The sequence below is a fragment of the Heterodontus francisci genome, chromosome 16 (genome assembly GCF_036365525.1).
Source record: "Heterodontus francisci isolate sHetFra1 chromosome 16, sHetFra1.hap1, whole genome shotgun sequence".
In the NCBI taxonomy this organism is placed as follows: domain Eukaryota; kingdom Metazoa; phylum Chordata; class Chondrichthyes; order Heterodontiformes; family Heterodontidae; genus Heterodontus; species Heterodontus francisci.
In genome coordinates, this window is record NC_090386.1 from 80,694,544 (window position 1) to 80,720,316 (window position 25,773).

Consider the following 25,773-nt stretch of genomic DNA (forward strand, 5'->3'; position numbering starts at 1 on the left):
TGTGGTATATAAGTAAATATATAAAATATATACCGCACCTTTTTAAAAAATGTTGCTGGTGTAAAATCTCTCCCATGGTGAGTAGCTACATGGCCTGGTGTAAAACAGATCTGCACAAATCAGCATATCCTAGAATAAAAGCAAAATACTGTAGATGCTGGAAATCTGAAATAAAGACAAGAAATGCTGGAAATACTCAGCAGGTCTGGCAGCATCTGTGGAGAGAGAAGCAGAGTTAACGTTTCAGGTCAGTGACCCTTCATCAGACGCTTCATCTCTCCACAGATGCTGCCAGACCTGCTGAGTATTTCCAGCATTTCTTGTTTTCATTTCAGCAATTCCTAGGTTTGTTTTAAATTAACTTCTTCCTTAACTGAAATATGCTTTCCCCTTTCAGTCTGAGGAATCGATTCCCCACAGGTGGGTCTATAAAAGGCTGCATGCGAAGTGTCAAGGCCCTGGACAAAAATTTAGATTTGAAACGTGAGAAGACCATTGGGATCAGTTATGGGTGTTCGGCAAACCTGCTGGTGAGTTCTGCCTTGAGTTGCTGTCACTCAATGGGTGCAGACCAGAAACGGGGCCATTATTAGGATTTATGGGAATGATGGTCACCGTTTAGCAACCACTACAACAGCCTTACTGATTTTTATTGATGGGTAAACAAATTGATGGTGCAATGCAATTTACTAATTATCCCTCCATTTGTATCTGCCTTTGTTCTGTACCATTGTATGGTTGTTAGAAGATCACAAAAAGCAGGACAAACCCAATCCAGCCATTTACTGTCCCATCAGTCATTAGGAAAGTGATGGAAGGTGCCATCAACAGTGCTGTCAAGCAGCACTTACTCAGCAATAACCTGTTCGCCGATGCTCGGTTTGGGTTCCACCATGACCACTTGGCTCCTTACTACAAGATGCACTGCAGCAATTCGCCAAGCCTCCATGAACAGCACCTTCCAAACCGATGACCTCTACCACATAGAAGAACAAAGGCAGCAGGTGCAAGGGAACACCACCACCTGCAAGTTCCCCTCCAAGACATACATACCATCCAGAATTTTTTAATTTTTTTTTGACTTTTCTGGAGTAGTTTGATACAACGGAGTGGCTTGCTAGGCATTTCAGACAGCAGTTAAGAGTCAACCACATTGCTGTGGATCTGGAGTCACATGTAGTCCAGACCAGGCAAGGATGACAGATTTCCTTCCCTAAAGGACATTAGTGAACCAGATGGGTTTTTATGACAATCCGGTGGTTTCATAGTCACCATTACTGAGACTAGCTTTTAATTCCAGATTTATTAATTAATTGAATTTAAACCACCAGCTGTCATAGTGGGATCTGAACAAGTATCTCTGAAGCATTAGTCCAGGCTTGTGGATTACTGGACCAGTAACACATTACCATTGTTCCCCTGACTTGGAAATATATTGCTGTTCCTTCACTGTCGCTGGGTCAAATTCCTGGAACTCCCTTCCTAACAGCGCTGTGGGTGTACCTACACCACATGGACTGCAGTAGTTCAAGAAGGCAGCTCACCACCACCTTCTCAACAGCAATTAGGGATGGGCCATAAATGCTGGCCTGGCCAGTGACACCCACATCCAATGGGGGAATATAAGTGCTCTGAATTTTTTTTTTAAAGAGTACTTTGGTAAGTTTATTTCGAGTTGGATCCTGGCTGCAGTATGTATGATTTTTTTTTATACCAAGTAGAGCACCCTCCATAATTTTATCACAGTTTCATTGGGAAGATTTCTATGCTGCTCGTTCGGGTATGTTATTTATAATATATGCTGAGTAGAGCTTAGGAGTTGCAATGAATAATGCTAGTGTGTGATCACTTAACACATCGTATCAAATTCTAATCCAGTAACGATACTAAATAATTTATCTTAAATGAGTTAATGCCATCATTAAAAAAACAGAGAGCAAATTTGATAGGAAGTTGTGATGTCGTTTGAATAATTTCCAAGCGTAGTTAATTTGCTTGTAATCTGCTTTGGAGGAAAAAAAGCTCTTAATACAGTAGAAACATCATATGATGCTTATATCTTTAGTTTCTGTACATACAATACAGCAACCGCTCCAAAAAAAAGGTATTTTATGCAATAATAAATCATAGCATGCTTACAGCAATAATTCTTATTGTTGACCGTCATAAAACAATCTCACTGTTTGGGACATTAAAGCCACCTGACAAAACCAAACTCTTGTGAGATGATGCGGCAGAGTTCCAGATATTATATCCTGCTCAGACACTGCTTCTGTTTTACTAAGGAGGAAAGGAAGAGAAAGCCAGAAAAGACCACCGAAGAAAACAGAAGGGCATTTAAAATGATCATATCTTGATGGCTTTGTGCTCAGTCACATATGTGGAACTGCTGCATTAAGGAAGCTCTTGATTTTATTTTTCCTGTCAGAATAATTGAACCTGCTACTACTCTCTGACTTTATTCTGAATTTTGTTTCAGGTATCACGCTCTGCTGTTTTCAAAGGCCAGGGATATGTGAGCCTGACTCCTCAAAATGTTCCCGTACTTCGCAACAACTTCATGTCAGGCTTTGGCTTCCAGACCCAGCAACGGAATGCCCTAATGTTTTATTACCCCTCAGTGGTAAATGCAAACTATTATTGAGAAGTGCTAATGGCAGTAGTACATGGTTGTATTGTATTGGTCGTGTAAAGTGAGGAATTGAACCTCACTAGAAATGTGCAAAAGGTTAGACTGCTGAGGACTGAAATTCTTAGTCTGCTACTGGAAATTGGAGTGGGGCAGGACTTTAACCTGCCGACTGGCCCAGGTGCTGACCCCTCCCCCCTCTCCCCCAACTTTTCCACTCCATATAAATCTCAGGGGAAGTGGGGGGGTAGGGGTTGTCAAAAAATTTACATGTTTTGGGCAGGGACTTGCACCCATTCCGCAAAAATTGGGGCATGTATCTAAACATAGAGGAGACCGAGCCAAACGAAACTCGGGTAAGAAGGGCTGAAAGGCTCTGAATTTCAATTTGCCACTGACATCAGCAGATTCCATCAGAGGCAGAAAGAGGTGGAGACCAATGGGACTGAGTTCTGCCCCAACTTTCTCTCCTTCCCTCTCAAATTGCATTATTTTAACATGATGAAACCATAGGAATTTCTAGGCCTGATCCAGGGAGTTTAAAACAAAAAGCAGCTCTTCCAAACTACTGCAGATTTTTAAGTAAATTACTGATAGGAGCAAAGAAATACTCTTATTTTCAATGTTCCTTCCTATATGGACATATTAAAGTTATCAGAGCAGAGGTGAATTTCAGGAACAGACCAGTGCTGATGCTCTTGTCCTAACACTGACAGGACATGCAGGCAGAAATTTAAATTTTGAGGAAATTTGGGTGTAGCATAATTTGTGTGCATAACATATTATTGCCTGTGCTTCTTTGATCTTTTATGCTTGGTATTTGCCTTAAGCCCCAATGATTTGGAGGAAAGTATAGGTGGTCTGATTAGCAAGTTTGCAGACGACACTAAGATTGGTGGAGTAGCAGATAGTGAAGGGGACTGTCAGAGAATACAGCAGAATATAGATAGATTGGAGAGTTGGGCAGAGAAATGGCAGATGGAGTTCAATCAGGGCAAATGCGAGGTGATGCATTTTGGAAGATCCAATTCAAGAGTGAACTATACAGTAAATGGAAAAGTCCTGGGGAAAATTGATGTACAGAGAGATTTGGGTGTTCAGGTCCATTGTTCCCTGAAGGTGGCAACGCAGGTCAATGGAGTGGTCAAGAAGGCATACGGCATGCTTTCCTTCATCGGACAGGGTATTGAGTACAAGAGTTGGCAGGTCATGTTACAGTTGTATAGGACTTTGGTTCGGCCACATTTGGAATACTGTGTGCAGTTCTGGTCGCCACATTACCAAAAGGAATTGGATGCTTTGGAGAGGGTGCAGAGGAGGTTCACCAGGATGTTGCCTGGTATGGAGGGCGCTAGCTATGAAGAGAGGTTGAGTAGATTAGGATTATTTTCATTAGAAAGACGGAGGTTGAGAGGGGACCTGATTGAGGTGTACAAAATCATGAGAGGTATAGACAGGGTGGATAGCAAGAAGCTTTTTCCCAGAGTGGGGGATTAAATTACTAGGGATCAAAGTGAAAGGGGAAAAGTTTAGGGGGGATATGCGTGGAAAGTTCTTTACACAGAGGGTGGTGGGTGCCTGGAACGCGTTGCCAGCGGAGGTGGTAGGCGCGGGCACGATAGCGTCTTTTAAGATGTATCTAGACAGATACATGAATGGGCAGGAAGTAAAGAGATACAGACCCTTAGAAAATAGGCGACATGTTTAGATAGAGGATCTGGATCGGCGCAGGCTTGGAGGGCCGAAGGGCCTGTTCCTGTGTTGTAATTTTCTTTGCTCTTTGCTCTTTGGCACGTGTCTGTGGTGCAAAAATACAGGGAATTCTAATCTCACACATGTATTATTTATTTGTATCTGTTTCGAGTCAGAATTTGCAGTGGGACTCAATTTTAACAAAGTGGAAAATATACTTTAGTGTATTTGTTGATGGCCCTGGTGCCAAGAAATACTTCATGTTCAGAAAGTATGGTTTTGGTTTTGAGACTCAGCTGGTTCAGAACTGGGCCTTGCAACACATCTAGATTAGAGCGACATTAATCTGCCACCATTCATTGTATAAATCCATGAATAGTTACCCAAATATATAAAACTCCAGTCTGAACTCAGGTTCTTTAGAACATCCAGTTTTGTTATATACTCTGTCCTGGTGAACTTAAATATTTTTTCTTTCTTCGTTAGGAAGGAAACTGTCAAGTATCTCTGAAGCAAGGATTAGTGGCACTTGAGGTGTTTAATACTGAAGTTAAAAGTCAAATTCAGTATACAGATGGGAGCCTGCACTATGTCTCCTTCTCTATCAAAAATGAACAGTAAGTTCCTTGACTTTCCTGACTTACAAGGCTTCTAAAGACCAACCGAAGCTAAAAGAAATAAAAACAGAACATGTCTTGAAATACACAGCAGCATCTGAAAAGAGGAGATTCTAATGTCCAGTCATTAATCCATGGGAGTAATTGAAAATGTCACTGCCCAGAAATGTTCTGCTAAACTTGGTTTTGCATGTGCTGTGGTGTTGGGAAGTTCTTTCTAATAATCTTTTGATAGGAAACATTTTACATTGATGTTCCTTATGTATCATTACATTTTGTTGTGCTTTTTAAGGTGAGGTGCATAAGAATGGAACTCTTACCATTTTGGACACCCAGTATTGGATTTAGCATGGCCAGATGCAGAGCAGTGGTCCCTCAAGTCTTCCCCAACTATATGTCTCTGAGCACCCTCTCCTGTGCCACAAGCAATTTTCTGTTTCCAATGCCAATCCACCCAGTGGCTTTTGGCTTGGGATTGCTAATTAGGTGCTAAATTAAGTGTAGTTCTGTTCTGTAGACCTGTGCTACTAGGAACCTACTGACATCCCCAAACTCATTTCACAAAGGGTTCTTACAACCAGCATCAGACAGGAGAGTTTCATCCCCAGTGGCTTGGTTGGGATTGAATCCCAAAGCTGTAATGCAAGTGTCCAGCCAACTTCCCTATCTAGTTCCCCTAACATGAAGGATAAATGGTTTCACATCAAGGAGAAATATCTGGTTGTCTTTTGTTTTGTTGAATTAATGGTGTATTTTTGAAATCGCATTCACTGAGGTCTGGATTTAAACAATTTTTACGACAAACCTTTAAAGGAGCAGGGTCATCACTTTTCTAAAATGTACGCACTGATGTAATTGACGTAGAAATATGTCATTACATAACATTGATAACATTCCATTCCTTGTATCTGATGTGTGGTAACACCAACAGGGCTTTTCCCCTCCTGAGTGACAAATGGTAGAAACATGGAAAACTTACAGCCAGTGGGCCCATCGTGTCTGTGCCGACTGACAGTTATCCAGCCTCTCTTTAATAGTTTGCCTTTAAGTGCCTTCAGATACCAGAAACTTAATCTTGGTTAGATTCAAATCTGGACCTCAAGTTGATTATCATTACAGTTCAGACTTTCACCATTTTCTGGTCTACTTAAAAGAAAGAAAAGACTGCCATTTATATTGCACATTTCATAAACGCAGGGCATCCCAAAACACTTTATGCCCTTTGCAATACTTTTTGAAGTGCAGTCACCGTTGTAATTATAACTTAGCATTAATTAACCATTTTTCTTCCCTCACTAAGGATTAAAATGACCATTGATGACAAGGAAAAGCAGCAATCAAAAGTATCTAAAAGAAAACGTCGCCAATCTGGGGACATTGAGGAGGGGCAGGTTTACCTTGGTGGTGTGCCAAGTGCTGATTTGGGTGCTAACCTGACTGGCTGTATCAGCAATGTTTTCATTTATAGGTGAGTTACAAGTACTTACAAGATTCACAGAAGCAGTAACAAGTTGGGAGGCTCAATGGTGCTAATTTCTAAAACGAAAACAGAAAATGCTGGAAATACTCAGCAGGTCAGGCAGCATCTGTGGAGAGAAAAGCAGAGTTAACGTTTCAGGTCGATGAGCTGTCATCAGAATTAATAATCAAATTTACAGATATCACTTGTACAAATGTGCACAAGATTTTATTCCGTTCACTTCTTAAATGTTCTTTGATGCTTAATATAACCCTAATGTTGTTCTGAAACTATTGACCAGTTGAATCTTAGATTTACAAATGCTGGCAAGCCTGTTAGTCTGTTGATTACGAAAGCACACTGCAATTCTTTTTGAAGCACTTAGATCACGTTGCTTACATATTATGGGGTTGGTTTATACCCAGAGTAGGTTTCAAGGGGGGCAGGGGTTAGAGTGAGTTGTCAGCTTAATTCAGGCCGACGCATTTTAATTCCTGGACGTTATTTAAATGCAGCTGGTCCACTTCCAGCCTGGAATGGGTGGGAAAAGGTCACAGAATGGCAGCTGGCAGGTGAAGTTCGGGTTGCCTTTGGTTACCCACCAGCTTCCAGGTAAATTGCGGGGAGATGGTTTTGGGAGGATCTCATGGGAGGAAAGAAGGGGAGAACACAGGGCGACACAGTGGCGCAGTGTTTAGCACCGCAGCCTCACAGCTCCAGGGACCCGGGTTCGATTCTGGGTACTGCCGATTCTGGGTACTGCCGATTCTGGGTGCGGAGTTTGCAAGTTCTCCCTGTGACCGCATGGGTTTTCGCCGGGTGCTCCGGTTTCCTCCCACAGCCAAAGACTTGCAGGTGATAGGTAAATTGGCTGTTGTAAATTGCCCCTAGTGTAGGTAGGTGGTAGGGAATATGGGATTACTGTAGGGTTAGTATAAATGGGTGGTATAAACATGTGTCTGGGGAATCCACATGTGTGAAATCCAGACAGCACGTCTGCTCTTCCAGGCCCCACAATGGAAAGTTTTCTCTTACCTGGAGGGCCTATTAGTCTTTCTCATTGGCTGACAACCTGCAAGAAAGCCTGGCAAGAAAGCAGCAGCATACCCAGTCAGGACTCAGTTAAAATACCATCAGGGTCATAGGACCTCGATTACTATTAATGCATGAGGTTTCTGCCGGAGTCTGATGGGCATCCCATCTGCAGCCAGAATCAGCATCATTATAATCAGAGATTGGTAAAAATGGAGCTGCTCCATTTTGATTGTTCAGCTGCTGTAATCCCACCCAGCTGGGAAAGTTAAAACTCTCCCAAAGACTGTGCGATGAAAGTGGGGTTTTGTTTTCCTGGCTTTTCTCATTCCCCAAGAAAGACCTGTCAAATACTTTATAATGAAGTCAGTGCTCTGCAACAAGTGTGCGGGGTGAAACCTAGGTGTTCAGTGCTAACCTTACCAGTTGGGGTTCAGGGTTGTTCAAGGATTATAACATGGCCAAGGGTTTTATCATTTAAAAAAAAATCATTCTCAGAATTTGGGCCCTGCTAGAGAAGCTGCAGTTACTGCCCATCCTCGTTGCCCTGAGAAAGTGGCGGCAACTTCCGTGAACGAATGCAATATTGTTAGAGTGGAAATTCCAGGATTTTGATCCAGTTATGAAGAAACGGCCATAAATATCATGGTCTGGATGGTGTCTGTGACTTGAAGGTGACTATGTTCTCATGTTCTTCCTGCTGGTACATGTCAGGATCTGGTAGATGAAGTAACTTTGGTGAGTTGTTGCAGTACATCACCAACTGTCTCTCTATAATGGGGAGAGATGCCTATGGTCCTTTGGGGACGATGGCTAGAGCAAGCAGCATGGATACAAAATTGGCTAAGGAGCAGAAAGGAGAGGAGTGGGGGTGTAGTTATTTTTTGGACAGGGTTGAGGTGTACCGTGTTCTTCCCCAGGGGTTAGCATTAGGAACGCTGTTTTTTGATATACATTAATGACCTGAATTTGGCATAATTTCAAAGTTTACAGATGATACGAAACTTGCAAATGTAGTAAACAATGAGGAGGTTAGTAACAGATTCAGGAAGACATAGGCTAATAAATGCAGATAAAGCTTAATGCAGAGAAGTATGAAGTGATATATTGAGATAGAAAGATCGAGGGGAGATAATATGAACTAAAGGGTACAGTTGTAAAAGAGCAGAAGGAACGACAGGACCTGGGGATTTATGTACACAAATCTTTGAAATGGGTAGGAAAAGCTGAGAAGCCTGTTAAAAAAGCAGATGGGATCCTTAGCTTTAACAACAGAACAAAATAGCACAAAAGCAAGGACGTTATGCTAAACCTTTTTAAAACACTGGTTCGGCCTCAGTTGGAGTATTGTGTTCAACTCAGGGAACCATACTTTAAGGACGGAGAGGGTACAGAAGAGATTTGCTAGAATGGTACCAGGGATGAAGAACTTCAGTTTTGCAGAGAAACTGGAGAAGCTGGGGATGTTCTTCTTAGAGCAGAAAAGATTAAGAGGAGATTTGATAGAGGTGTTCAAAATCATGATTTTGAACGTTTTGAGATCTGGAATGCACTGCCTGAAAGGGTGGTGGAAGTAGATTCCATTGTAACATTCAAAAGAAAACTGGATAAATACTTGAAGGAAAAAAAAATTACAAGGCTACGGCAAAAGAGCAGGGGAATGGGATGAATTGGATAGCTCTATCAAAGATCCAGCACAGACACGATGGGCTGAATGGCCTTCGGTGCTGTAACAGTCTATGATTCTATGATAATGTGGTTGTGAATTTATGCAGTGAGATTAGGCTGCTATATGCATTTTGCAGATGACCAGATTGCTTTGGAGACAGTGGTTACGTTGGTTTTGTACTGGTGCATAGCAAATGTGGAGTAAAATGCATAAAGAAAAGCTATGAAGATGCTGCTGATATGCTTAGGAGACGGTTCTATTGCACATCAGGATGAGCAATCAATTTGTTATGTCCTGTCACATGACCTAGAGGACCAGTAATTTAGTGTCAGGTAGCATATTGTTGTGATTGTGTCAATAGACTTGTTTGCAAAATTAAAGTCCATGTGCTTAAAAGGACAGTAGCAGCATGGATACAAAATTGGCTAAGGGCCAGAAAGGAGAGAGGCGTGGTGGTGAACAGTTGTTTTTCAGACTGGGTGGAGGTGTACAGTGTTCTTCCCCAGGGGTCAGTATTGGGAACACTGCTTCTTGATATACATTAACGCCCTGGACTTGGCATAATTTCAAAGTTTGCAGATGGTATGATATTCAGAGATTAAAAACAAAATGCTGGAAATACTGAGCAGGTCTGACAGCTACTGTGGAGAGAAAAACCGAGTTAACGGGGAGAATTTTATGCTCTCCCCTGCGGCAGGTTTGGAGGCGGGAGAGCATTAAATCGTGTGGGATGGTGGCAGGAGGGTTCCCGCCACCATCGCGCCTCTGCCAAAATTTAGTCCAGGACGGGAAGGCCTGTGAATGGCCTTCCCACCCCACTGACAAATGAGGCCCTTAACTGGACAATTAATCCCCAATTAAGGACCTCATCCCACCACCGCTGCAATTAGCCTTGTGGCGGGCGGCCTAGTCGCCGCACGAGAAGCACGGCACAATGAATTATGCGGACTGCTTCCCGGCTGCAGGGGATGGGGCTCTCGTTAAAATAGACAGTGCCTGAACAAGGGACGCAGCATCGGTGGGGAGGGGGGGTGGGAGCGTCCCGTTAATAGCCACCCACTGCCTTTACTAGAAACCCCCCCACGAGACCCCTCCTGCCCTGACCTACCTTTGACCTGGGTCCAGCGCCACTCCTGAGCCTGCTGTAGGTGTTCCTCTAGAAGCAGCCACTGCCTCCACTGTGGCGCTGCTCAGTGGAAGAGCCGCTGGCCTCTGATTGGCTGGAGCTCTCCACGGACGGGACTTCTGGTGACGTGATCCATGATCCTATGGAAGGCCCACCACTGTCCACTTAAGTGCCTGATTGGCACTAGATTTAGCAGACTCCCATTGCAAGCATAAAATCTCAGCCAACGTTTCATCAGAACTGGAAAAAGCTCGAGATGTAACAGGTTTTAAGCAAGTAGGGACGCAGGTAAAGGGGGAGGGGGTGGTAAGAATAATAGGGAAGGTCTGTGATAGGATGGAAGGCAGGAGAGAGTGAATGACAAAAGGGATGATGGTGTGAGGGGAAAAAGAGGTGGTAATTGGACAAGTTAAGAAACAACAGATGAGTCTGGAGGTGTAAACAGCTAAAGCAGAATCATAAAATAAAAGCAAAATACTGCAGATGCTGGAAATCTGAAATAAAAACAAGAAATGCTGGAAATACCCAGCAGGTCTGGCAGCATCTGTGGAGAGAGAAGCAGAGTTAACGTTTCAGGTCAGTGACACTTTCATCAGAACATTTCATCATTATTATTAAAGCAGAATCATTACCAACAGCTGCTGTCCAAAAACAAAACGAAACAAAAAAATACAAGTGGGGCCGAATCAAAAGATGAGCTGCTGCCTGTCAAGCTTGCGTTGAGCTTCATTGGAACAGTATAGGAGGTTGAGGACAGAGCGATCAGAGTGGGAGTAATTCTGCACCCTGGAGTCCAGTAATCCAGGGAATGAGAGTTAAAATATCAATTCAGTTTTGGTGGAAGTAGATTCAATAGTAGCTTTTCAAAAGGGAATTTGTTAAATACTTGAAGGGGAAACATTTACAAAGTTATGTGGAAAGAGCAGGGGAGTGGCACTGTTGTATAGATCTTTCAAAGATCTTTCAGGCTTAATGGACCAAATAGTTTCATTCTGTATTGTATCATTCTATGATTCAGAAATATTTTTGCTGCTATTGTACACTGTGTATGCAACAAAAGGACGCTTTGAGGATTTTTTTCACTCCTTTTTTGTACAGTAAAGATTCAAGACAGCAGTCAGTTGTAGATCTCCAGAAGCATAAAGTAATGGTGGGAACAGAACTGAACAGTTGCCCCAGGGAAAAGCCACCCCAGCAGATCCGATCACACAAGAGGGAAAAATCCAAACAGGTAAATGAGATTGAAGTCAAACTGTCACATGTTATTATCGCAGTCCATTAAGCTGCAAGCATTTGCAGATATAAATTCTGAAGACTATGTGGTTAAATTATTTTAACTTTGCACAACAAAATTCAATAACATTTCCCATAATTTCTTACAACTGCAAGTCATAGCCCCCCCCCCCTTTCCTCTGGGGAAATGCCTACATTTAATTTTTGTTTTTCTTTATATTATGTTAAGCTCTTTAGTTTTTAAAGAATAGTGCTTCTTTTGGTAATGTATGAGAGTGCCTTGTGTTTGGTACTTACTGCAAGTTTTCATTTGTTTTGAATCTTGGAGGCTATAACCAAGCTGGAGAGCAAACAGCAAACATTAGAAAGTTGCCAGTTGCCAAAGCAGCCAGCGGCAGCCAGCGACGCTCATTACTTCAGGGGCTCCCATCTCAGCCGATTGGAATATGACAATATTCCGGAATCCTTCCGTGTGAAGTAAGTTCTTCCAATAATCACTGCTGAATGGTCCCTTTCTGTACCATAACTTTTCTATGGTTCTTTTCGAGTGGCTTTAATCATTACATTTAAGCTGTCACATTTGTTTTCACTGCTTCTATTTGCATTGTTTATTTCTGAGCTGTGTTCTCTGAAGAAATTTTCATTTGTCAATGGGTGAAAGTATGAGTAGAACATTTGAGTGACTGATGTTGAGTGCAAAATGGAGAGGGAATGGGTTCTGAGCAATGCACGTTCTTATAGGGGAGCATTTGACCGTGTGTGGCATCAAGGATCCCTAGTGTAATTGAAATCAATGGGAATCAGGTGTAAAACTTTCCACTGGTTGGGCTCATACCTAGCACAAAGATAGTTGTTGGAGACCAATCACCTCAGCCCCATGATATTGCTGCAGGACTTCCTCAGGGCAGTGTCTTAGGCCCAACCATCTTCAGCTGCTTCATTAATAACCTTCCCTCCATCATAAGGTCAGAAATGTGCCCACATGCAGCAAGACCTGGACAACATTCAGGCTTGAGCTGAGAAGTGGCAAGTAACATTGGTGCCACAGAAGTGCCAGGCAATGACCATCTCAAACAAGAGAGAATCTAACCATCTCCTCTTGAATTCAATCGCATTACACAATTGCTGAAAACCCACCATCAACATTCCCCCCATCCCACACCAAAGAAACTTAACTGGACCAGCCACATAAATCCTGTGGCTACAAGAGCAGGTCAGAGGCTGGGAATTCTGTGGTGAGTAGCTCACCTCCTGATTCACCAAAGTCAACCATCTGTAAGGCGCAAGTCAGATGTATGATGGAATTCTCCCCACTTGCATGGATGAGTACAGCTCCAAAAACACTCAAGAAGCTTGACCCTATCCAAGACAAAGCAGCCCGCTTGATTGGCATCCCCTCCACCACAGGTGCACAGTGGCAGCAATGTGTACTATCTACAAGATGCATTGCAGCAACTTGCCTGGCTCCTTCGACAGCACCTACCAAACCCAGGACCTCTACCACCTAGAAAAACAAGGGCAATAGGTGCATGGGAACACCACCACCTGCAAGTTCTCCTCCTAAGTCACATACCATCCTGACTTGGAAATATATCGCCGTTCCATCACTGTTGCTGGGTCAAAATCCAGGAACTCCTTCCCTCATAGCACTGTGGGTGTACCTACGCCACAAAGCTGCAGTGGTTCAAGAAGGCGGCTCCTTCTCGAGGACAATTCGGGTTGGGCAATAAATGCTGGCCTTGCCAGTGATGCTCAAGTCCCATGAATGAACATAAAAAAAAAATTCCGAGAGAGCTGGTTTCGCAGTACATCTACTTTGCAGACTTCTGTTAATAGGACCTTCCTATATCCACATCTAAACCTTGAACCTCTCAAGAATCTAATTCTGTTCTTCATGCTTTCATAACCCAGTACTGATTCACTGGATTATATAAAGCCAGCTGTACAGTCAAGTGCTTCTCTCTTGCCAATCCCACCTCTAGATCCCAGGCAACTCAGTCACGTGTGAACTTATATTTATTATTTTGATGGTCTAGAGATCTGAAAAGGGCTGTTTTTAGTGCTGTTGCCTTGTTGGTGAATAAATGCTCAGTCCATACACTAACGATATTAGCAAGTTGAGAAATATGTAAGTTAATAAGAACATGAAAATAAACTTCATACAAAAACTTGGATGCTCCTGACATAAAGGAATGCATATCAAAACATGTGGTATTGTCATTCAGGAGAAATGTTCTTTATAATAATTTGTTTTCGTGAACGTGAGATGGCTTCATGCTTTTTTTTTTACGTTGATTCTCCAGGTCTAGTTTCTCCATGGAAGTTCGCTGTAATTCATCCCACGGGATGCTTTTCTATGTATCCAATGAATTGGAAACCTCCTTTATGGTTCTCTTGGTTTCCAAAGGCCGTTTTGTCTTCATGTTTGATATCAAAGGGAAAAAATTGAGAATTGCAAGTAAAGAAAAGTATAATGATGGAAAGTGGCACACAGTAAGTAAGCAAACGGAGTGTAAGGCCTTGAAATATTTTTTACTCTATTATATCTTACTTTTAGATTTTTGATTATTGATATTATTTTCTACCCTTTGAGGAAGATTAGAATGTCTTCAGACTACAGTTACTTCAGTTTTCCATTTAGATTTTATTTCCAGTACAATGAAGAATGGCTTGAATTAATTGAAGGTTTATATTGTTTAATTTATTGGAGGAGGAGGAATTGAGGAAACTGGCCCTGTATTCTCTGTAGTTTTGAAGAATGAGAGGTGATCTCATTGAAACTGACTAAATTCTTACAGGGCGTGACAGGGCAGATGTGGATAGGATGTTTCCCCTGGCTGGGGAGTCTAGAACCAGGGGACATAGTCTCAGAATACAGGGTAGGCCATTTAAGACTGAAATGAGGAGGAATTTCTTCACACAGAGAGTGGTGAATCTTTGGAATTCTCTACCCTAGAGGGCTGTGGAAGCATTGAGCATGTTCAAGACAGAAATCGATAGATTTCTGAATACTGATGAGATCAAGGGATATGGGGATAGCGCGGGAAAGTGGTGTTGAGGTAGATGATCTGCCATGATCTAATTGAACGATGGAGCAGGCTCAGTGGGCTGAATGGCCTACTCCTGTTCCTATGTTCCGATGAAGGAATTCAAAACTACCTTTCATATTTGAAGTTATGTCATAACAATGGCCTGACTTTATTTCTAAGATTTACTTAGAGATAATAACTATTATTTTAATAGGGTTCCTCAGAGTATGTAACGTTCAGTATACTTGGGTGTCACGTAGAGCATTGTTTAATCTGGTTTCAGGTTAAGAGTTTGACTCATGTAACACATTGGTGAATGAGAGATTATTCGTAGCATGAAGCTGTAGTGAAAGCATTTCGCAGTTGTGATCTATCAGGATTGTGGTCTCCGTGTGCTAAATCTGGTCAGGCTGTTAAGAAATGCAAGTTGAAAGTGATTGTAATTAGAGATTTCCATTATAAGCAAAATTATATAATTTTCCATCCAAACACCTATTTTTAGTGCAAAATCCAGACTTGAGCAAATTGGTGAACTAAATTTGAATTAAACAGTGTCTCTGAACTAAAATCTAGGCTGGATTACAGAGCAGTAAAATGCAGACTCAGTCCACGGTTTCCAATTCTATTTGTGTCATCACAGACAGACAACAAGCAGAGATGGGCTTCAATCCACTGGGATATAGAGTTATGGTTGGTAGCCCTCAGGCTGCACTCAGCTTTTTAGTAATGGGTGAAGTACAACATTGGCAGAGGCTTGCAAGCAATTCACATTGGCATCCCTCAAAGATGGAAATGGCTATTTATTGGCGTGGGGGGGGGGCGGGGGGGGGGGGCGGCGGGGTTTGGTGAGGAACCTATAACAGTGAGAAGGAATAGCTTTGAAAAGAGGACTGTAGGGAGAGTTACAGCATAATAAGTAAATCTAAGATGGTTGGAGACTGAAATAAAAATGCTTAGACTTGTACTGCAACATTTTGATTTTTTTTAATGACTGGATCGCATATTATTTGTTAAGCAGTAATGCTTGAAAGAAAATCTTGTCCTTATTTAAAAAGAGAGTTGCTATTCAGATGCGTACTGGAACCATGAAATGAAAGTCTGAGACAAATTATTGGGTTTCTTAATTTTCATACTGTGTATTTATTTCCAGTTAAAAGTGGCATGGTATTGAGGAGAAGCAGGCTTCCATGACATAGAAATTTAGCTGTTCAGCGCCAGTTTATCAGGCACTTAACAGCCTCCTAAATCTCCAATATGGCAGACAGGACGTGCATTCCCAGCCTTATTAGTAAAGGCCAAAGAGTCAATGTGCAGTGCCAGCAGTACTCAGTAAAACCAGGCCACAACAAAGAGGTATTTAAAGTACACTAGAATGTGGAGCCGGGAGGAGCAGAAGTACTCCTCCATGCCCCACATTCAAAGCATGAGGGCCACTTCAGGCAGCCAGAAATGAGTGTGGCTGAATTTGTAGGCCTTTGTGGTTAGCTGGGGAGCTGACTTAACATCTACTGAAATTATAATCGACTTTATATAAAGAGATTTGCATATGTCTGAACAAATGTAACAGGATAGCTCTCAAACTGAATAGGTTTGAAATAGCCTGTGCTTCTTTGCAACAGAATTTGCCTGTAATGATAAATTGTATCATTTATAGATATTTTTCAGTAGAGACAGGAACCAAGGGAAGTTGGTGATAGATGGTCTGCGAGCACAGACCGGCACTATCTCGGTCACAGCTTCCTTAGACGTCAGAGCTCCATTCTACGTGGGTGCAGTACCAAAAGGAAAAGCAAAAAGGATTGCTCAGGTAAAAAAAAAATGTTGTTTGGCTTAATTGCAAATCTAACATATTTGTAATCCTTTGGGTGTGATGTAAAAGACACAAAAGGCTGGAATTTCATCCATTATCCCATCTGAGTTCAGGCAGGTGCTAGCAGAATACAAAAGAATATCATGTGGTGAGACCTGCTGTCATGTTCCACCCTGACCTCCATTCCTACTGCCTATTCCAGTCACAACAGTCCTCTCCCTGTCTATTGCATGTAAATGACGATGGGTAGGTGCGACCCAGCAAGTTACCCCATTTCCCTACTATCTGTTGATTTCACTGACCCCATTGTCCATCAAGAAAGGGTCCCTGGTGCAACCCCTGTGGAGGGACCTGGCCAGTAGAGCCTCAGATACTTACTTTTTTTAGTCATTGACCCTGTCCAATTAAACCACAAGATTGTAGCAGGAAAACAAAATATAAAACCAATTCCACTTTAAGAAGTTCTTTCCGGGTGCAGCTTCCCTTTACCTCATTCAGTATGAGCTTTGAAGGCAAAAAACTCAATCCAGTGCAAGAACGAGGAAATTATGCCAGATATTCATTTGATGAATTGTACATGCGTTCAGGGACCTTATTAATAATAATAATAATGCATACCCACAGTGCAGAACACAGCATGCAACTGGCAGCAAAATCGTGAAGCGGGTGCAAAACACACTGAAGTCCTTTTCAGCCTATTTTTATTTTTCTCCATGCAAGCAGTAGAGCTGAGTATGAAATATCTCTATGAATGAGATGGTCCTAATAGAAAGGGCTGATCTATTTGATCCAATACTTACCCCTTCCCTCCTTTTATCCTAACAAATGTCAAGTATTTGGGGATATTTTGCCGTTTTAAATAAATGTATGTTGGTGAGGTTGCTAAATCTTCGAAGGGACACAGCTGCAGGGTGCTGATCGAATTCCACCATTCCATGTAGCCATTCTTCTGTGAACCTAGGCAGCGAGTCTTGGCAGGCTTCTCAACATCCAACGCAGCCCATGGATAGGTCCTCACCAGCACCTCCAGCAGGGATCACCATATAGCAATCACCTTTTTACCCCTTCCTAACCCAAGGGCCACATGGCATGCCCCATCTCCATACCCTGAATTCAGATAACTCACCATCAACTCGGGATTGACTGGAAGCGGACAAGCTCATTTGTAGAGATTGTATTAATTGGGGTGGATTTTATAGGGTCCCCGACGCTGGGAACAGTGGCGGGGAGGGGGGGCATGAAGATTGCTACGGATGAGGCCCGCCACTGACCCTGACTCCGGCAGGGCCCGGCCCGATCTCAACGGAGGCGGAGAGGCCTCGTGGCCCCCCACCGCTCGGCGACGGGACCACGATTTTCATATGTAAATAAATTAACCTACCTGAATTAGTGAAGGTCCCGTTGCCTCCTGATTTGCCGCAACGTTTTTAATCCTAGAGGCCGGCAGTGCCGCGCCTTGGAATCCCTGTCCGGGGAAATTAGGTGCGTCACCTGTGGGGAGGGGGGAGCGGGGTCAAACTCTTTGGATTGGTCAAGTGGATGATGGGAAGGGTAAAGGACAACGGTTGTGAACTTTGTGGAAGGAGTGGGGTGTGGGGAAGGTCATATATTCAAGATTGGTATTCCGGGGGGGGAAAGGGCAGGAATGATGTGTAATGCTATTGGGAGGGTGGGAGAGGAGCTGTAAAGATTTTTAAAATTATTTACCATAATTTGTACTGCACTTTACCTTTAAAAATTTGCATTGTCATTTAGGGCTGTAAGCCCTTTAAAAACGGCGCTGGCATCTGTGCATTGGCAACGGACGACGTTGCCGGGGATAGCTTGCCTTCCCCCTCCACGTCATCGGGGAGACACCCCAGCCATGCTAATAAGCCGCCACGTTTGGAATCGTGGTGGCTCTGTGACATGCGCCCCGTGTGTATGAGCCGCCATTTTTTTCGCCCGCCGCCTAGTTTGGCGGCAGGCCTATAGAATGCAGCCCGTTGTTTTGAATGTAAATGAGACTATTATTGTTGAACTTTGATCATTGATTAAACTTGAAGACTTGTCTTATTTATTTCTACAGGGTTCTTCGGCTGCCAGGTTTATTGGATGTATCCGAAATTTCCAACTAGACGGAAAGGCAATGGAACCTCCATCACGTACTTACGATGTCACGCCATGTTTTGAGGGCAGTCTCGAAACAGGAACGTTTTTTTCCGCTGTAGGGGGCTATTTAATTATAGGTATGAAAAACTGAACTATGTTCATCTCATTAATTGATATTAGCCCACAACTATTTGTATATTTACTGATAAAAATTTAAAAATGAAAATTTTTGAAATGTGTTTCCAATTTTATACCTGAATTACAGGTTCCCTTTTTTTTTGTCTTTCTACCACTAAACCATAACCTCATGCTTCAGTTCTCATTATACATTTGCATTTCTAATCCCATTTTCTTCTCTTGGGTCCCAAGAATAGTGCTTTTTGCTGGACATAGTTCTAAGGACTTTTGATATCACGCCCAAGTGACCATTATTCATGTATGAGGGAAGACAGTGAGTGTATCAACTGCAGGAGTCAGCACCAGCAACCTACACTCTGCCCTCATTTGATGATCATAATTGACTTCTTTCAAAGAGCCAGCAGAGGCACAATGGGACAAATGTGCTGTACTTACAAACATACAAATTAGGAGCAGGAGTAGGCCATTTGACCCCTCAAGCCTGCTCCACTATTTGATGAGGTCACAATCATCAGCCATGATCTTAACTCTACTTTCCTGTCTACCTGCTCGAACCTTTGACTCCCATGTCAATCAAGAATCTATCTAACTCAGCCTTAAAAATATTCAATGACCCTGCCTCCACTGCTGTCTGAGGAAGAGTATTCCACAAACTGACAACCCTCTGAGAGAAAGAAATTCTCCTCATCTCATCTTAAATGGGACACTCCCTATTTTTGAACTGTGTTCCCTAGTTCGAGTCTCTCCTATAAGGGGAAACATCCTCTCAGTATCCACCCTGTCAAGTCCCCTCAGGATCTTAAAATGTTTCAATAAGTTCGCCTCTCATTCTTCTAAACTCCAATGGATACAGACCCAACCTCTCCTCATAAAATAATCCCTTCATCCCAGGAATCAGTCAAACGAACCTTTTCTGAACTGATTCTAATGCAATTATATCCTTTCTTAAGTAAAGAGACCAAAACTGTACACTGTGCTCCAGATGTGGTCTCACCAACACCCTGTACAACTGCAACAAAATTTACCAACATTTATATTCCATTCCCCTTGCAATAAATGGCAACATTCCAATTTAGTTTTTAGTTTTAGTTTTAGAGATACAGCACTGAAACAGGCCCTTCGGCCCAACGAGTCTGTGCCGACCATCAACCACCCATTTATACTAATCCTACACTAATTCCATATTCCTACCACATCCCCACCTGTCCCTATATTTCCCTGCCACCTATAGTAGGGGCAATTTTATAATGGCCAATTAACCTATCAACCAGCCAGTCTTTGGCATGTGGGAGGAAACCGGAGCACCCGGAGGAAACCCACGCAGACACAGGGAGAACTTGCAAACTCCACACAGGCAGTACCCAGAATTGAACCCGGGTCGCTGGAGCTGTGAGATTGCGGTGCTAACCACTGCACCGCCCCTGCGCCAGTGTGAGGTTATCCCTTTTGTTCTTTGCTGATCATTTGCTGTACTTGCATACTAACTTTTTGATAATCATGTACCAGGACACGCAGATCCCTCTGTACCGCAGAGTTCTGCAAACTCTCTCCATTTAAATAATAAACTGCTTTTCTATTCTTCCTACCAAAGTCAACAAGTTCATATTTTTCCACATTATATTCCATCTGCCAGATTTTTTCCCACTCACTTAATCTATCTATATCCCTTTGTAGCCTCCTTATGTTCTCTTCACAACTTACTTTCCTACCCATCTTTGTATCATCAGCAAATGTAGCAACCATACCTTCGGTCCTTTCATCCAAGTCATTTATATGATCCCTGTGGCACTCCACTAGTTACAGCTTGCCAGCCTGAAAATGCCCCATTTATCCCGACTCTCTGCTTCCTATTAGCTAACCAATTCTCTTTCCATGCTAGTATGTTACTCCCTACACCATGAACTCCATGTAGTAACCTTTGATGTGGCACCTTATGGAATGTCTTTTGGAAATCCAAGTACACTACATCTACAGGTTCCCCTTTATCCACATGGCTTGTTATTTCCTCAGAGAACTCTAATAAATTAGTCAAACACAATTTCCCTTTCACAAAGCCATGTTAACTCTGCTTGATCGCATTAAGAGTTTCTACATGCCCTGCAATAACCTCCTTAATAATAGATTCTAGCATTTTCCTTATGACAGTTGTTAGACTAACTGGCCTGTAGTTTCCTGCTTTCTGTCTCCCTCCTTTCTTTAAAAGGGGAGTTACATTCACTATTTTCCAATCTGATGGGAACTTTCCAGAATCAAGGGATTTTTGGAAAATTACAACCAATGCATCTATCTCAGCAGCTACTTCTTTTAAGAGGCTAGGATGCAGGCCATCAGGTCCTGGGGACATGTCAGCCTTTAGTTCTCATAGTTTTCTCAGTATCCTTTCCCTAGTGATTTGCAATTGTTTTAAGTTCTTCCCTCCCTTTCACCTCTTGATTTACAAGTATTTCTGGGATGTTACTTGTGTCTTCTACAATGAAGATAGACACAAAATATCTGTTCAGCGCTTCTGCCATTTCCTCATTTCCCATAAAATGAATTCCCTAGACTGTATAATTCTATGACAAGTTCCAGCAGGATTCACGCGATACTGAGCAGGAGTGGGACCCATTGGCAATTTGTTTCCCCAAATGTGCTGACACTTTTAGTTCGAATTGTCTGCAGAAATATTTTCTTTTCTTTCAGATGAATCTTTTGTTCTTGGCAAAGATTATGAGCTGATGTTTGAAGTGCGGCCCAGGAGTTTGTCAGGTGTACTTTTTCATGTTGGAAGAAAACGAAGCCATTACTTCAGTCTGTATGCAGAGAATGGAAAGGTGGGTGATTGTGTTCGCTTCCTTTTAACTGGGAATAATTTTTTTTTTAAATTCACTCTTCAGATAAACCTGATGACATCTTCAAAATTTAAAGCACCAGTCCAGGTGATAAAGACTTAAGATTTTTTTTGTCCCAATCATGATTTTCAGGAAGGTCTATTTGGATCAAACATTTAATCTGGAAATGTAACTTACCATCTCCAAATAAAGTGGCATTGTTGTAGCATCTGAACACCAATTTCTACTGACTTGTCCAGATTATTACAGAGCCAGGCAGAACAATATGCCATGAATTTTACATGTCTAAATGACCTATAACAAAAATCAAAAATACATACACATCATGAAGTGCTCAAATTTCACCAGAAAATGTGCACATATTTATCTTGGATTGTGCGAAGTTTTCATGCTTTCTTGGATACTTGCAAATACACATAAGCTCAGTGCATTTTGTGTAGAATAGCAAGTGATGAACGACCACTACTAACTTTATATAGATCTTTTTATGTATCATAGAATGGTTACAGCACAGAAGGAAGCCATTCACCTCATCGTGTTTTTGCCAGCTCTCTGTAAGAGCAACTCAGCTAGTCCCACTCCCCCGCCCTTTCCCCATAGCCCTGCAATCTTTTTCTCTTCAGACAGTTGTCAGGTTTCTTTTTGAAAGCCACGATTGAATCTGCTTCCACCACAGTCTCAGGCAGTGCATTCCAGATCCTAATCTCATGCTGTATGAAAACACTTTTCCTCATGTCATCTTTGGTTCTTTTGCCATTCACCTTAAATCAGTGTCCCCTGGTTCTTAACCCTTTCGCCAGTGGGCACCATTTTTCCCTATCTACTCAGTTCAGACCCCTCATGATTTTGAGCAGCTCTATCAAATCTCGTCTTAGTCTTCTCTTCTCCAAGGAGAACAGCCCCAGCTTCTCCAATCTATCCATATAACTGTAGTCCCTCATCCCTGGAACCATTCTCGTAAATCTTTTCTGCACCCTGTCTACTGCCTTGATATCCTTCCTAAACTGAACATCTCAAAGCACTTTAAAAATGAAGCAGTTTACATTGAGCAGAAAGTAAAGTGAAAGATGTAGCATTGTCATGACCAATGTTGTCCTGAATAAATGAATTGAGCAGAGAGCGTGACTGTGGGGCCTTGGTATGTAGTGTGGCCAGTGAGGTTAAGGCTACATGTAGACTTTGCAGATACTGTGGACCTCAGTTTGTCTGTTGCTCCAAGGCTTAGCTCCAGTTCTGGGGGGTTAGGGTGCTTAACATTGTAGGCTATAGACTACTGTCTTTGACATATATGCAAATTAAAGGCCTGCTACATGACCCGACCCCAACGGGACCCGACAACATGTGTCGGGGTCGGGTCACATTTCCGGGTCCGGCATTCGGGTCGGGTCGGGCTGAATCGGACACGCTCTATCACCACCTCAGGTAAGTGACTTTGATGTTAATTTACTTTTTGGACTTTAAAGATGGTTTTGCCACAGTTATTTTAAGCTTGTGCAGGTAAGGAACAAAGTGAAAAACGGAAGGTAGGTTAACTGATGGTCGGTTCGAGTGCGGGAAAAAAAATGGAAGGACTCGGGCCTGGTTGGGCTCGGGGTTGGATGGGGTTCTGTCGGGCTCGGGTCGGGTCTCATTTGCAGACCCGAGCTGGCCTTTAATGCAAATGCCATTAGGAACATGACGCTCCGAAAGTAACAAGTTACCCTAATCTCAAAGTTCAAAATAAGGTCTGGTTAAATGAATAGTCCAAGACTAACCTTCCATTTGTGATGAAGTGATGTACTTAAAGCTATTAAAAAGAAACTATTTGCAGTTCAGTTTGTGTATGGGGCAGGCTATGTAGGTTAATGGGCTGGATTTCCATGTACTGTTTACTGACCCTATTATATTTTCCCTCTTTTAGGTTATAGTACAGTTAAATAATGGAGCTGGGGAGTTCTCTGCATCAGTCACTCCACAACAGTCTGTGTGTGATGGACAGTGGCATCGCATTGCAGGTAAGAGTGAAATGCTCCTATTTCCTATGTTCCTATCTATGCACAATCCTAATGCCTGTCATCAGATGGGCAGGGGGAACTCTTTTCAGGTGGAGTGAGTCCAGTGCCAAGATTGTTACATTCTATTTCTTCAGGCTCTTTCTATAGAATGGAGACCCATAACATTGCTCGATTACAATGTTAGCAGAATCCCTGAGGATCCTTGTGCGGGGTGGTGGGGGGAAGGAGAGATGGGCCAGGATTTTACCCTTGGCGGGCGGGAGCCGGCCACCGACGGAAAAGACGGGAACCCGCTTCTGCCGAGCCTGGGGATCCAACCCGTATTTTGTGGGTCCTGGGGCTTTAATAGCTCTGAGGCAGGACTTCCACTCGCTTGAGGCGGGAGATCCCACCTAATGGAGCTGCCGGCCAATCGGTGGGCTGGCAGCTGTCTATCCCAGCAGCATCACCGGGAGCAGCGGCCACTGCTGGGACTGCAGCCCAGCCTTCAGAAGATGATGTTGGGGAGTCCTGGACCTAAGGTAAGTTTTTTTTTTTTTTTTGTTGCCTCGCCGGGGGTGATCGCTCAGATCCCGGCGAGGCAAGGATGGTGGATTGGGGGGACGGTGGGGGGGGGGGGGTGTTGGGGCAGTGGGGGCGGCCCTCCATCGAGCACAGGGTGCCTGATCACGAGGCCCCCCCCCCCCCCCCCAGGCTTCTCTCGGGTCTAGGATGCCCACTTGCCACACATAAAATCCGCGTGGAGGCGGGCGAAGGCCCTTAAGTGGCCGTTAAGTGACCACTTAAGGGCCTTGATTGGCCTGGGGCAGGCGGGCCCTGCATAAAGTGGCAGCGGGAGCGGGTCGGGAAGGGCCCCTGGAGCCTCCCGCTCCATTTTACGCCACCATCCCGCTCTTTGGGGGGTACAAAATGCAGCCCATGGAATTTTCATCCTCCTATGCAAATGAGGCAGAAGGAAAGTGTAATTTGAATCCTCCAAACTCTGGCAGATGCCCACCTGGAGGTGTATTTAAGAAGTGAGCTATAAGACCTGTGTTCAGCCCTGACGCTGGAGTCAGGAAAAAGGTAACTGCCTGTTCTGGGAAACGAGGCCTTCTGGATGCTATTTGTGGATTAGATTCAAACTTGGATCACACAACCCAGTATACCACCTGACCCCCATGCTGTGGATATGTTTTAATGCATCTAAAGATGCATTTGTAACAATTTATTTGTTTTTCTTCATTAATAGTTATCAAAAGGAAGCATGTGATACAACTTGATGTGGACACAGAGAGTAACCACACAGTGGGACCATCACACACTCCTCGTACCAATTCCAAAGAAATACTTTATCTGGGAGGTGTACCAGGTGAGTAGGTGTAATACAACTGGAAAAAATTCTAAATTAGATTTTATTTACAGTTGCTTTTCTTAAAAATTGACTATATTTTTAACCTTCCTAATGTTCTGTGAAGAGTTTTTTGGAGTCAGTGTGTTATCCTAGTTTATGATAAATGTTTCAAATGAGCCTACTTACTTTTACTTTGAGGACTCTCATACCCTAACTGCTATTCGAAGACCTCAGCTGGAAGGTGTTAATTTACTCCACGTGAAGACCAGGTGTAGCTCAATTGTGATGCACATCATGGTTAAATAGCCCCAACACTCACCACCTAGGTTCATACATGAAGAATGTTTGCATTAATAATATATGCAAAGTGGATAAGTACTCAGGGGGCATGTACCTCAAAATTGGTGTGAAGAGAAAATGAAAACTAGAATTTTACATTTTAAGAAATTGGAGAGCGGGATTAAATACCCATTCACAGAATCACAGAATAATTCAGTGCAGAAGAGGCCATTCGGCCCATCGAGTCTGCACCGATGCAATAAAGACACCTGACTACCTAATCCCATTGCCAGCACTTGGCCCATAGCCTTGAATGTTATGACGTGCCAAGTGCTCATCCAGGTACCTTTTAAAGGATGTGAGGCAACCTGCCTCTACCACCCTCCCGGGCAGGGCATTCCAGACAGTCACCACCCTCTGGGTAAAAAAGTTCTTCCTCAAATCCCCCTTAAACCTCCTGCCCCTCACCTTAAACTTGTGTCCCCTCGTAACTGACCCTTCAACTAAGGGGAACAGCTGCTCCCTATCCACCCTGTCCATGCCCCTCATAATCTTGCACACCTTGATCAGGTCATCCCTCAGTCTTCTCTGCTCCAGTGAAAACAACCCAAGCCTATCCAACCTCTCTTCACAGCTTAAATGTTCCATCCCAGGCACCATCCTGGTGAATCGCCTCTGCACCCCCTCCAGTGCAATCACATCCTTCCTATAATGTGGCGACCAGAATTGCACACAGTACTCCAGCTGTGGCCTTACCAAAGTTCTGTACAACTCCAGCATGACCTCCCTGCTTTTGTAATCTATGCCTCGA

At 43.1% G+C, this 25,773-nt stretch overlaps 1 protein-coding gene across 2 annotated transcripts in view; it reads left to right on the forward strand.

Moving 5' to 3' along the window:
• Nucleotides 1–25,773, forward strand: part of lama5 (laminin, alpha 5) — a 322,226-nt gene that overhangs the window by 291,241 nt on the left and 5,212 nt on the right. For both annotated transcript variants that reach the window (XM_068048437.1, XM_068048438.1), the window contains exons 68-79: nt 398–530; nt 2,480–2,623; nt 4,808–4,938; nt 6,239–6,406; nt 11,323–11,455; nt 11,786–11,934; nt 13,761–13,950; nt 16,141–16,293; nt 18,365–18,524; nt 21,208–21,338; nt 23,257–23,350; nt 24,582–24,701. In XM_068048437.1, coding sequence (XP_067904538.1) covers nt 398–530; nt 2,480–2,623; nt 4,808–4,938; nt 6,239–6,406; nt 11,323–11,455; nt 11,786–11,934; nt 13,761–13,950; nt 16,141–16,293; nt 18,365–18,524; nt 21,208–21,338; nt 23,257–23,350; nt 24,582–24,701 — 1,706 coding nt within the window. The remainder of the gene's footprint in view (nt 1–397; nt 531–2,479; nt 2,624–4,807; nt 4,939–6,238; nt 6,407–11,322; nt 11,456–11,785; nt 11,935–13,760; nt 13,951–16,140; nt 16,294–18,364; nt 18,525–21,207; nt 21,339–23,256; nt 23,351–24,581; nt 24,702–25,773) is intronic.